Here is a 12,837-nt window from a genome sequence, read left to right as displayed (position 1 = left end):
TTAAGTGAGATTGTCTGACAGGGGTGATGGCTCATGGCCTCCCTCTCTTTCTGGAAAATGGTAAGCTATTAATTAGCAACCCAGGGCTTTCTTATCACCCCAATGACACTTCTTTCTCCAGAGACAGAGCCCTGGTGCCCCGGTGCCCCCTCCTCTTCTCTCCTCCCACAGTGTTAGGATTTATCAGCAGTCCTCATCGCTTGCTATTGTTTCCATTTTTCTAATGGGCCTCCATGTCAGGAAGATCCATTTTGTAATAGTAACAGACATTCTCGCTAACAGATTGTAATTGAAAAGATAAACTGGGGAGAGGAAGTGAAAAGAAAGGACCATTTTCCCTGCTCCCCTCAAAGCTGGAGAAGGCTGGCTTCAGGGTCTGGGGCTGCTGATGGACCCTCGGAAACGGGCAATGCCAGGCTCTGCAGAGCAGGAGCTGCCTTTGCCAAGGAGCTGCCATTCAGACACAGATGGAGAGATAGACCAGCACAACCCAGAGACCAACCAGCAAGAAACTCAGAGGCCCTAAAGCCTGGAAGGAGCAGCGGGTAGTCTGGGAAGGGAAAAGACTCTGGGCAGAAACATACTAATACCAGTAATAGTATTTGTTATTTATTTCTACATGGTAAGCACTGTGGCCCTCAGTGATCTCATTTAACCTTCACATCCTCCCTAAGAAATTCACCTCTCAAAGATAAATTAACTACGTTTAGAGATGTTAACAAAATAACTTGTTCAAGTGTACCTCAGTTAAGTGGAAGAGCTGGTATTTGAACCCGGACTTTCTGATGCCAAAGCCCAGGTTCCTGAGCCAGGCCCTTGAGGGGTCTGAAGGCTGAGCTGAAGAACTACAGAGAAGCCTGGGCAGAGAAGCTAGAGAGGTATTTCTTCACTATAATCAGGAGAGGGTGGGTTGCATAATCTACTTTTTGGCCTGACCCTCTGAACCTGGGCAGAGCCCCGGGGACTAGGATTATGACCAGCCTCCCCATCCTCCATTTCTTTCTCCTTCTCTGGAAGATGCAGACACTACAGCCACCAGGCAAATAACCAATGGCCCCTGGAAAAGTCCCATTCAGAGATGTACCTGAGAAATACCTGAGCGTTTGTGTATGTGTTGGGGCAACAGGGGCTATTCTGTTCTGAGGCTCACAGACGTTCTCCATTAATAATAAGCTCTGCTGTGGCTTGTAAATGTATTAGGAGAACGTAGTATAATTAAAATTTAGGGTTGGGGGGAGGGGGAGCAGAAAGCCTTGGCTTCCTTTCCGAGATCCAGTCCGAACTACCAATGGGGGTAATTAGCAGAGTCCAGACAGAGAAGGAATTAATGCTCTTGGAAAAGCTGTGATGAGGAGAGACAATGCTGGGTTAATTACGGCCGCACCAAGCTTTATGACCGGGAGCCTGTTTCCACCATCCTTAGGGGATTCAGGGATAAATCAGAGACTAATGTGGAGTGTTAGAGCTAACAGAGCATTGGCGTTAATTTAGCAATTATTAGTATTTTGGCAGATGGTATAACTGTGCCTTTCTGTCTGATTGGTCAGGGCATGCAGCCCCTCTTAATGGGGCAATCAAGCCTGGGGTGATGGGGGGAGAGGCAGACAGAAAGCTTCATTCTTTTCCCTCTACTCCCCTCTCCCTGTTTATACCTGCAACTAGTGAGAAGAGAGGTCTGCCTGGGTCCTCGTGGAGCGAGAAAAACAGTTCAGCGCCCCGCACAGAGAGAAGGGAGGGATGAGGTAGTGTCAGACACCTGGAGCATTCAGGGCTGGATGCCCTGCTCACTTCTACTTTCAGCCCCTCTGCCTTCAGTTCAAGTGTGGCTGAGTCCTTCCATTTTTAGAGGCTTCTTTTCCTAAGCTGGACCAGCAGGGGTGCCACTTAGCTGGGTCAGGACTTTCTCTTAGCCTGCTGTGCCCCGCTCCAGACAGCCCTACAGAGACCAAGGAAACCTGGCCTGATCCACATGCCTCAGTCTTACTCCTCCTTATTTTTAGTCATACATCATATCCCAACTCTGTGGACAGGGAGGACAGAGTAACATTAGGACAGTTAGAAGAGAACACATCTTTTGTACAGAGCTTGGAGGGATGCAGCATTCTGGATCTACCATCCCCACTCTTGAAGTTTCCACACAGAGAGAAGAGAACTTCTAGACCTGTAAATCCAAGGGCTCTACAACCCCTAGATACTGGACCCTGATTCTAGAATTGTAAAGCCCAAGACACACCATAGTGTCCGAATAGCATCACCATGGGTTCTAAAGGATTGTGCACTTCACCTTTCCCCAAAGAAGGCGAAATCTGCAGAATTCCTTCCTTCCATCAAGGAGTGAGGGAGTGACTCACTCAGTTATAGAAACAGGACTTTTGTATTCTGATGAAATGCTGTGCATTTAATTTGGCATCACAAGCAGGAAAAATACCTGTGCTGCAAAAGGCCAACTTTAAAGCCAGGTGGCTGAATCACAGAACACCTCCATAGTCATTAGAAAAGTGAACAAACATCACATACATCTCATGGCCATAGGTAAGCCGGAGAATAACCATTCCTGCCTACCAGTCTGGGAGGGGCAGGGCAGCTCAGGCTCTCTCAGCAGATTCCTGCATTTTCTGGAACAACTCTGTACTTCTGCTCACTACCTTGAGAACCATACAACGCAGAACCCATGCTACCCACACTTAACTCTCTGCAACTTGGCTCATGGAAAAAGTTTATTCACCTCCATAAGGCAAATGACATAAAGAAAGGTGACGAACTGCCTGCCAGTTTCCCCTGGGGTGGGGTTGTGGGGGTGGATATTAAGAAGGAGGGCAGACCCTTTACCTTTAGAGGTTTTTTTTAATAAAAAAAAGATGGGACTTGCTTTCAGCTTGGACAGTTTGTGTAGAGATGTTTCCCAGTCAGGGTCTGATTGAGATTTCCTGTGCAGTTCCTAGCACAGACCTTGGCATATAGGAGTGTCCCAGTAAATGATAGCAGAGTCTGAATCTCTGTTGTTGAATCTCAGGGTGTTACTAGAAATCCCATGAGCTAGAGACTTAGAGAAGGAGTGAAGGCAGGGGAAAACATACAATGGTAAAGGGAACTGGGCATGCTCTTGCCACTTTCATTTTTCATAAAACTGCAAATGAAAAGATGCAGCGTTTCTCTGACTGGAGAATCTGGACCCAGACAGTGGCTCTGGGATGCAGGGAGTAGGCTGGGAGATGTGATACCTGTGGGCCCTGGTCCCGAATACCACAGCATCTCCCCAGAGGCCATGCTCCCCTAAACCCCCAAGATCCCAAAGCCACGCTCAACCATTTTCTTTCTTCTGCTATGATCAAGGGTATCCTTCGGCCTTCCCCATCCCTTTCAGCCCTCTCCCGCCCCAGCTTGGCCCCAGGGCTTACTGAGACTTGTGATTCAGCAGCCAAAGTTAAAGTTCCCCAAGGCTGACAACTCAACCTTGCTTTCTGAAGCAGCCTGCAGGAAAGGCATACTGATTCATCTGGGCCTGCTGGCTCTCACCCCTCAGCCTTCTCTCACCTGCAGCCTGGCCATCCAGGTACCTGTCATTCCAGACTATGGGGTGTCCCTCTGGAGTCAGAACACCAGTGCCTCCCTGTATCAGGATGTGCTACACACATATGCCAGCCGCCCGCCCCCCTCCCCCACTCTTAGCATTTCTGCCCTAAACAGACAGGAGAAACAGCCTCCATACCCGATGGAACTCGACAGGTGAGTTCTCACCTTGAATTAGCCCCTTTAGGATCGGAGGGGTCAGAACCAGCGTTAAGGGCCCCACTGGAGATGGATCACTGGAGGAAAGGATGGAAGGAGCTGGGGAGGCAGGAAGGAAGAGACACCCTGACTTGGGGGAAATTGTGTGTCTGTTGGATATAGGGAGCTGGGTGGTGTAGATGGTGAGGGCACGGAGAATCAAAGTCTGATAATACTTGCTGGGCCTAATTTACTCAGAGATTCTTCAAGAAGAATCAACCTCTTCAACCTCCATCACTGTACCACCCTCTAAAAGTTCTTCTGCATGTCTAACCTCAGTCCCTTCTGCTGCAGTAATCGACCCATTGATTAAACATTGCCAGGGCCCGGGAGAGAGAGAGAGAGGGAGCAGCGCCCCCCTACAACCCACACAGGGCCGAGGTGGGCTCCACGCGCCCCGAGGCTGGACACAGCTCCACCTCACGCACACACGCCTCCCCTGGCCCACCACCCTCTTCTCTCTCCCCCATCCCCCAGCGGCATTGTTCCTAACCTAGGACCTATCTGTATCTCCGATCTCTAACCTCAAGTGAAAACAGGGCCCTGGAACCTGCGGCCTCTGGGGAGCTTACCCCACCTGTACCTCCCTCCAAGAACCGCGGCTTCCGGTCCCAAGAGAAGCGTGTGGAGACGAAATTCCCGCCTCTCGAGGCCCCCTCCTCGCTTTCCCGCGCGGGTGGTGCGCAGCCGCGGGGCGACCCCAGCGTACCTCTAGGCCCAGTGCCACTGGGGTCAGGGCCGGGGTACAAGGAGGGGTGCAGTCTGCGGAGCCAAAGGAACCCCGGCGCCTTGGTCCCTGCAGGATCTCCCCACCCCCACTCCGCATTCTCTCGAGGCTTCGCACTGCTCCCAGCCTCTCCCCGCGCAGAGGGAACGCGACCCGGTACTCCCTTCCGCCCAGGACCCTCCAGACGTCGGGATCCGGACAAAGAAGCCCGGCTGTAGCGGGCGAGCGCGGCCGCGCGGCGCCGGTGAGGCAGGTAAATACCCGCCACCGGCCGGCCGCCAAGCTGCCCACCCACCCGCGGCTCCGGCCGCCAGGGCGCGACACGCCATTCCCGCTGTCGCGACTCCCGGGAGACGCCGCAGCTGTGCGCCGGGCCCGGGCCCCGCGGGGCTCGGGCTCCAGACTCACCGGCTCCGGCGAGCTCGACCGGCGCGGGCTCCCGCCTGGGCTCGGCGGCCGCCTGGGACTGCGTCCGGCGCCGGGTCTGCACCGTTCGGGCAGGAGGCGCCCGCTTGGCAAAGTCGGCAAGAGGCACCGGCTCAGTCGCGCACCGGCCCCGAGTCCGAGTGAGTCAGAGAGAGACCGAGGGAGCAAGTTATAGGGGCGGGGGGTAGGGGGTAGGGTGCTGAGACACCCTCCCCCACCCCGCCCCCCGCCCCCCAGCGGAGACGCAGAAAGCCACTCGCAGCCGGAGACACCCGGACACAAAGACCTCATGCCAGCCGCAGATCCAAGTTTCTCCCTGAGAGACCCAGGGGGCTCGGGCCGCGTTCCCCGAGAGAACAGGCAAACTAACGGACAGACCGACAGACGCGCCCAGGGACGTCGACACCCCCGAAGAGACGAGTTACTTCCTCAGCCGGGATGTCCCTGGTCTCCTGCTCGCTCTATAGACCCCTCCACTGGCAGATCGCCCGCAGAGCGAGCAGAGAGACAGGAGGGAAACTGAGGCCCCTTGGGGCGCCGCGTCCCGGGAGCCCGGCTTTCCGCGGGGGCCCCGCAGAGTCACACAGGAGGGGGCAGTGGGATTCTCTCCCTCCCGGGTCCCCTTCACGTCTCTCTGCTTGCCCTGCAGGCGATGGGCCAGGGCAGTGGCCGAGGCTGGATCCGAATCCAGAATCCTGCGCCGGAGTTCTCCATCTAGGTTCCGGGGTTCCCGGGGTTGGGGCTTTGGGGAGCGGGGACAGCCAGGGCGAGAATCCAGGAAAGAAGGGGGCCTCGGCTTTTCTGTTACCTGCGTCGGCAGCGCTCGGACTCCGCTCTGGGGGCTCTAGCTCGAAGCTCCGACAAGTCTCCACGTCCAGCCCGAGAGGAGGCGGCCGAGCCCGGCACAGCGAGGCCAGGACCGCGAGCGCCGCCTGGCACCGAGGCTCCCCGGTCTCCCACACCCCGCTCATGCCCTGGATACCCCAGCCCTCCAAGCAGCCGCCCGAAACCGCGCCGCGGCCGGACTGGGGCGGGGCAAGGCGTCCCCAAAAAGACCCTCCCCACAGCGGCCCCCTCGGGCTCCGTTCGGCTTTTAATCACTTCCCCGCAGGGTCTCCGCCCCTCACGTGGCATCCCACAGCAGCTGGCAAGTCTGGCGCCTCACGGCCGCCCCCTCTACACTCAGCGACCAGTCTGAGTCCGGGCGGTTCAAGGCGGGGGAGCCAGGTTGTTCTGCATCCTGGAGGGTGCAACACTCGGAAAAGAGCCTGGGATCTGGCTCCACATTCACGGCCTGGTGTGACCTTGGGCCTCTCTGAGCCTCAATTTTTCCTCTCTCTATAAGGGGTATAATAATTACGAGTGTTTCACGGGTTGCCTGGGGGTATAAAGATAGTGTTTGTGAAAACACTTGGTAAATTGCCACATGCCACACAAGCGGAAACGAAATAGACAAACCTATTACAGAAAGAAGGATGACCCCGCTGGGGGTGGGAGGACCTTGGCCAAGGTTCCTGATGGGAGAAATTAGTCAGACTTGGCCCAAGTCGCAGCTTCGAAGACAGAAAACCGTAAGACTGCGGGGCGATGCGAACTGCAAAAAGACTTTCTGAGCCCCGCAATCCTGAGGTCCGCGGTACCCGCACGTTGCTATGGCGACGGGAGGCAGCGGCCGTCTCTCTCCATGGCAACGGGAAGGGAAAGTTTCTGGCGAATCGGAATGGGGGGTGTTTCAAGAGGGCTCTCAGTTCCCGCCAGACCCATCTCTCCGCATCCGTGCAACACCACTGATGTTACGCTTGCTATTAAGCGTAACAAGGTCCAGGAAGACCGAAAACTAAACGGGAGGATTGAGGCTAGATAGGGCAGAACAATTCCCTCCAGGAATCGTGGCGTGAGGTCCAGGAGCAGATTGACTGAGGGGCTCCTAGGCGCCTCCCTCAGCCTGGATGTCTGTGGAGAGCCACCGGGTCGCGGCCCTGAGGGGGCCCTGTCACAAAAGTCTTGCGTCATCAGCTGGTCGGCGGGTGGGCCTCTTCCTCTGTGCGGTTCACCTGAAACCCCAGGCTCAGGTCCCTTTGCCTTCCCGGAGCTGGGAAGGAAACTTTAGCTGGAGCCTCTGGAAGTCACGGGGCTGGTGTGTACCTGGGTGGCGGATGGAGGAGGAGGGTCTTTCCTCCTAATTAACACGCTAATTGGAAGTGGCTCGGGAGGTGACTCACGTTCCGGAGGCAGGAGATTCGGAGCCCCAGCTCCTGGCGGTGTCCATCGTGCTCCATCTGCACCAGCCGCGCTAGCCGACACTTGACTGCCCTGGGCATGCCCTGGGTACACAGGGTCAAGCCAAGGCCTAAGAGGACCGTGGCCTAACTGGGCGGTTTTTCCTCTCCCCGATGCGCTTTCTACCTCTGTCCATGGTGCTGAAGGCCCAGTTGGTGCGACCTTCGCGTGGGCACCCCGTTAGGGAGGGGGGGTGGGGCGGGCAATTGCGGTGGGTTCGAAGCTTCCACCCTGACTTCAGGAACTTGCGACAGGGGAGGGCTAGGAACTCAGGCAGGAGGGACTGAGCAGGCATGATCCCAGCCACACAATGCAATCCAGGCTGCCTTCCTGTGGGAGGTGCTCAGCTGCTGTTCCAAGAACAGGTGAGGCTGTGGAGTCCCCATTCTCTTCCCAGTGCTCTTAGAACTCACCTGAGGGGCCCAGAGGCCCCATCACTTTTCCCTCCACCACCCGATGCAGACCTCAGTAGCTGGGAGAGACTGGAGCTCAGAGGCCCCTTGTCACACGCTCATTAGCAGTTTCCGAGGAGGTTGGTTTGTGTTTATGTAAAACAACAAATGGAGAAGAACCGCTCTCTGCCCATGTTTATGGCAACTCTCACTCCGCGGCGATTTCTCCCTCCCCCTCTCAAATTCCCGGGGAAATTTGCAGAACAAAGCGCCTTGTGTTGCCTTTGCAGAAAATGAAAAAACACAGGTCTGTTCCAAGGGCCCAGGCCCCTGATGCAGGGAAATCAATATTTTGCTTTACAACGAGTGGGGGAATTTGCATCTAAACTGAAGGCAAAGGAGCCTGTTCGGAGCAGAGCAGGTGGTAGGAACTGAGAATTAACAGATAATTTCTCATTGTTCCAGGATTCTGCCTCCACACTCGGCAGGCGGTTCTGCAGCGTCTCTGGTGCCCCGGCAGCAGCTCCGGACCTGGCATTTCTCATCCTAACGGGGAGAAAAAGGTTCTGCTCTGACAGGGCTGCGGAAAGGGGCTGGGGCTCCCCAGTCAATAACCATTGAATCTGGATTGTGCAAGTGACTGTGTGCCTGTGAATGAGAGAGAGAAACAAGAGAGACAGAGACCGAGAGAGAGATAAGAGACAGAGACACCTGGAGAGGCAGAGAAGGAGAGAGACATACAAAGAGACAAATAGAAGAGATAGATTCAGAGAGCAGAGAGAGAGAGACAGAACTGGCATGCATGTAAAGGGATGTATAAAGGGACACTCATTCAGAAAGAAAGATAAAAGAGAAAGGTGGTTTTTCTTACATTAAGAACAAAGCTTTGCCTTAGTAGTCATTTTCCTGCCCTCTCCGCCACAGTTAATTGCTGATACTTGTGGTCACATAACCAGACACAAAGCAGAAAAAATATCCTCATGTAAAGATGGGACCCTTTCCTCTCTAGAACCCCTTTCCCTTACAAGCCCACTCCCAAAACACATCTATGCTTCTTCCCACGTGAAGAGACCAAATTCAGGCTCCCAGGGTCCGTCCTACTCAGACCTGGGGAGGGAAGGAGAGGGAGGAAGTGAAATTGTTGCCCCTCGATGCTACCTCTCACAGGAAGACCATTCTGAGTTTTATTTAGGGGTGGGGAAGAGAAGGAGGGGTGGAGACAGCCAGCATGGCATAGGCAAACAAAGGCATAGGAGGCTGGGTTCCACGACTGGTGCACCAAACCAGCCCCGGGGCAGTCACCTCCCCTGCCAGGGCCTAGGTTTCCTTATTGGCAAGACAGTGAAGTGGGATAAGGAGCTCTTTGAGTCTCCGTCTAGCAACCACACTCTAGGATTTTACAGGAGGGGAAAGGAGGAAGCCGAGCAGGGAAAGGAAGGAAGGAGTGAGGAGCAGGTTTTTCTGGCTCTCAAGAAAAGAGTGTGTCACAGATGTTCAGACCCACTTTGGGCTTCTCCTCCCTCATTACCCTCATCTCCTGTACAGTCATGGCTGGAGCATCCTGAGCCTGGAGCCCCCGAGGCCAGACTGCTCAGAAGCAGGAGAGGGGGTTGGGGGTGAGGCGAGAGGAAGAATGAGAAGAGGCCTGAGGCAAAAACCAGCAGCCTCTCACTGCTTTGCCGTCCATCCTCTGATCAGAAATAGCCAAAGTACACTTCCCCTTCGCCCCCCACCCCAAGTCTCTTAGGCAGTGGCCTGACTGCCCTTGGAAGCTTCCCAACCTGTTCTGAGCAGCAATGTCCTGTTGAGTTATACTAAAAATAAAATAAATTAAAACAAAATAATAATTTCAAAAAAGAAATTAAACCTCAGTAGGAAATTGCTAATGCTGTAGGCGGGAAGAATGAGCTCTTTTGACATGAGCCGATGTGTCATATTGTCTTTCCATCTCAATGCAATTTCTAAATAGGGAACCCTTTCCCCATTCCCTCCTCCCCTCCAAACCCCCAGCAGAGATGTGAAGGAATCAGTCTGATATTCATAGGTGGATTGTCTGACGCTCAGGGAGAGATGCAGAGAAATAGACACAAGCAGACCCACTGCTTTGCCGAGCAGATTGGAACCAAGGGGACTGTGACCCAACCTTGAGGACCACTGATGGCCTCTCTCCACCTCTCCCATTTCCTGCTTACTGAGGCATCTGGCCACTTTCTGCGAAGGTTTTTAACTTAAAGAAAACAGACATCAGCTGAACCTGTTCTACTGCTGGTGGAGAATTCAGTTGACGTCCTGAATTGGGGAGTGGGAGTAACTTTATCCCATTTTTTGGAACACGCTCTTCTATGGAATCCCCATGGGGTTTCTGCCAAAACAGCTTTATTGGTGTTTCCAGCAGATGTCACCCTATGCCCCCAACCTCACACCAACATAGCAACTCTAGCCAAAGCTGGGTGACTTCTGCAAACCATGCCCTTCCAAGCCATTATAAGAGTTTTCAGGAATTCCTCCTTGCCTGAAAGATGCAGAAGACATTGCAGAGCCCTGACTCGATGCCCAGGTATTTTTGAGAGTCCAGTCTTGCTTTTATTCTAGGAAAGGTCCTTGACAATTCAAACCTCCTGAGCCGAGGGTATATTTGCCCCTGTTTCATTTCTTCCCCATTTCAGAGGCCCCATTTCTGTTGTGCTTTCTGCTCAAGCATACAGAGTTCCAGATCAGACTTGGGAAGACTGGACAGAGTTTGCTGCTTCCAGCCTGGCTTTGTGGGCTAAAGCAGGCTGGGGACCAGAAAAGCAGATACAGGTTCAAGGTCAGAAGGCAACATCCTCCCTAAAACAGTTTTAGACATGGACCTAACAATGTTGGGTCCAGGGCTTTCTCTGCATTACTTGAGAAGTGAGAAGGATATTGGAGGGGAAGGGCTGGGAAGGAAGCCAATTGTACTCTTCTTCACACTGATCTTGGAGAGAAGAAAGAGCATCAGTTTTGGAGTCAGACAGACCTGTGTTCAAATCCTGGCTCTGTCACTTAGTAGCTGTATCGCTTGAGGCACTTAGCTCTCTGAACCTCAACTTTTCATCTGTAAATTGGGACATATAAGGCCTGCTTTATAGTGTACAAGGATTAAATACCTGGAGTTAAATGCTTACTATATTATGGCTGATTCATGACAGGTGTTCAAACAAATGACAGTTCCTATCCCTTTCTTCCTTCTCTCAGATCATAGAGGGAAAGCCAGCAGGAGCATCGTCTAAAGGTTAACCATACCCTGAAGATTGCCAAGAGCAAATCTGCCTCCTTTAATTTTATAACAACCCTAAGAGGCAGAATGGGTGGGTGCTAGTAGTCCATTTGGTCAATGAGGAAGTTAAGTGACTGGTCCCTGGTCATACAAGCTAGGATGTAGCAGATAACTAGAATCTAAGCCTTCTGATCCCTGGTGAGTGTCTCTTCCTTCTACTGGGGAGGATGGTGAGGGTATGAATAACTTTTTTCTTTTACAAAAAAAGGTTATAATATTTTCAAATTGACTTCATAATAAATAAAAAGTATTTGGAAAGCAATCACAGAGTACTGAAAGATTCACTCCTGTGTCTCTTTGCAAAGGTCTTGGCCCTCTGACCTTAGCCATCCAATTACCCCTTGGACCCAGTTGCTGGTCTTGAGAAAAGACAGTGTCATTGATGAAACACAGGGCTGGAACCAGACAGCTTCATGGCTCAGGACATGCTTGGCTGCTTCACTCGACAGAGATAGGACTCCTCAGAGGACAGCTTAGGGAGTCTCTGCTACAGCTGGGTTGTGTCCTGTGGTCATAGCACAGCTTCCAGGAAAGGTCCAAGCCAAGATTCTTGTACGACCAGGACCCCAAGGACTGGAATTATCCCCAAGGAGCCTGGAGAGAGTTTGTAGTCTCAGGACTCTGGCTGTTCCACTAATGAAAAGAAACCGGATAAAATGCCAAAACTGGGCTTCCCTGGTGGCGCAGTGGTTGGGAGTCCTGATGCAGGGGACGCGGGTTCGTGCCCCAGTCCGGGAGGGTCCCGCATGCTGCGGAGCGGCTGGGCCCATGGGCCGTGGCCACTGAGCCTGCACATCCGGAGCCTGTGCTCTGCAACGGGAGAGGCCACAACAGTGAGAGGCCCGCATACTGCGAAAAAAAAAAAAAAAAAAACCGCAAAAAAAAAAAAAAGCCAAAACTAATTAAAGTGACAAATCCAAAAAAGGCCCTGTCAAAACTAGGAAGTCTTAATACTGGATTTCAACAGAACCCAAGCAGGAAGAATCAACAGAGTGTGCATTGGGTCAGGGGCCTACTGCCTCCTGTGCAATGAAGGGCTGGAACCCCTGGAGAGAACAAATCTGTTCCCTAAATTTTAGCCTCCATCCATTCAGTAGGATAAAAATCCTTTTCCATCCCAGCCCCCAAGCATCATCTATGTGTCTGCTGTTTGCTAGAGGTACAGTGAGTGGTTTTATTGGCTCAGCCCCCACCTTCATTACTATTCCTGTACATTTGTAAAGTGGAACAGTTTATACAACGGTCTCACGTATGTTGTCTCATTTCATACTTGCAACAGCCCTAGGAAGTGAATATTATTATCCTCCTTTTACTGGTGAGGTCTCAAGAGAGGCTAAAAATAACTGACTTGGGATCACAGCTAGCAAGTGACAGAGCCAGAACCTGAGCCTGTCTTTTTACGTCATTCATTCATTCAGCATTTATTGAGGTCCTACTAAGTCCCAGTTCTGGACCAGGCACATAAGAACAGACCTGTGTTGTTTCCCATAAGCACTAGCCCTCCATCACACACAGTGTGCAGAGCCCTAAGCATACGGCCTTTGTCCTGGAGGAGTGCGCATAATCGGTTGCAGAGAGAGACCACACATGAAATTGGTTTAAGATGAGTTCTCTGACCTCTTTGCTGCAGAGTTGCCCATGCCCACATCGACTGTGAAATTCGCTCCTGTGACATGACTCTCTCTGGATTGCTCTTTTCTCCTGATTCTCTCACTCTCTCCTCTGACTCCTCCCAGCCCTTCCATTTTCTCCAGGGTTCAACTCTCATCCCTTCTTCTGTCTCTGCACATTCTCTCCAGTGATCTCATCTACTCCTAGGGCTTTAAATACTAAATAATACGAATAGTAATAGTACTAAACACTTATTAAGACTTATTGTGTTTCAGGGTCTATGTTGCTTGCTTAACATGGATTACATCATTTAATTCCTACAACAACCCTGT

General features: G+C 52.6%; 1 protein-coding gene across 3 annotated transcripts in view; it reads right to left on the bottom strand.

Moving 5' to 3' along the window:
- SYT6 (synaptotagmin 6) overlaps window positions 1–5,892 on the bottom strand; it is a gene marked incomplete at both ends in the record, with an annotated part of 57,687 nt that extends 51,795 nt beyond the window's left edge. For 2 of the 3 annotated variants that reach the window (XM_082832461.1, XM_082832462.1), the window contains one exon: window positions 5,730–5,892. In XM_082832461.1, coding sequence (XP_082688587.1) covers window positions 5,730–5,892 — 163 coding nt within the window. Of the gene's footprint in view, window positions 1–4,903; window positions 5,029–5,729 lie in introns of those variants that run through there. The other variant, XM_082832463.1, reaches the window with a different exon arrangement.
- Window positions 5,893–12,837: the final 6,945 nt, after the last annotated feature.

Source organism: Leucopleurus acutus, assembly GCF_964270905.1.
Source record: "Leucopleurus acutus genome assembly, chromosome: 2".
In the NCBI taxonomy this organism is placed as follows: domain Eukaryota; kingdom Metazoa; phylum Chordata; class Mammalia; order Artiodactyla; family Delphinidae; genus Leucopleurus; species Leucopleurus acutus.
Note: the sequence above shows the minus strand (reverse complement) of the source record. Positions and strands in the feature narration are given on the sequence as shown.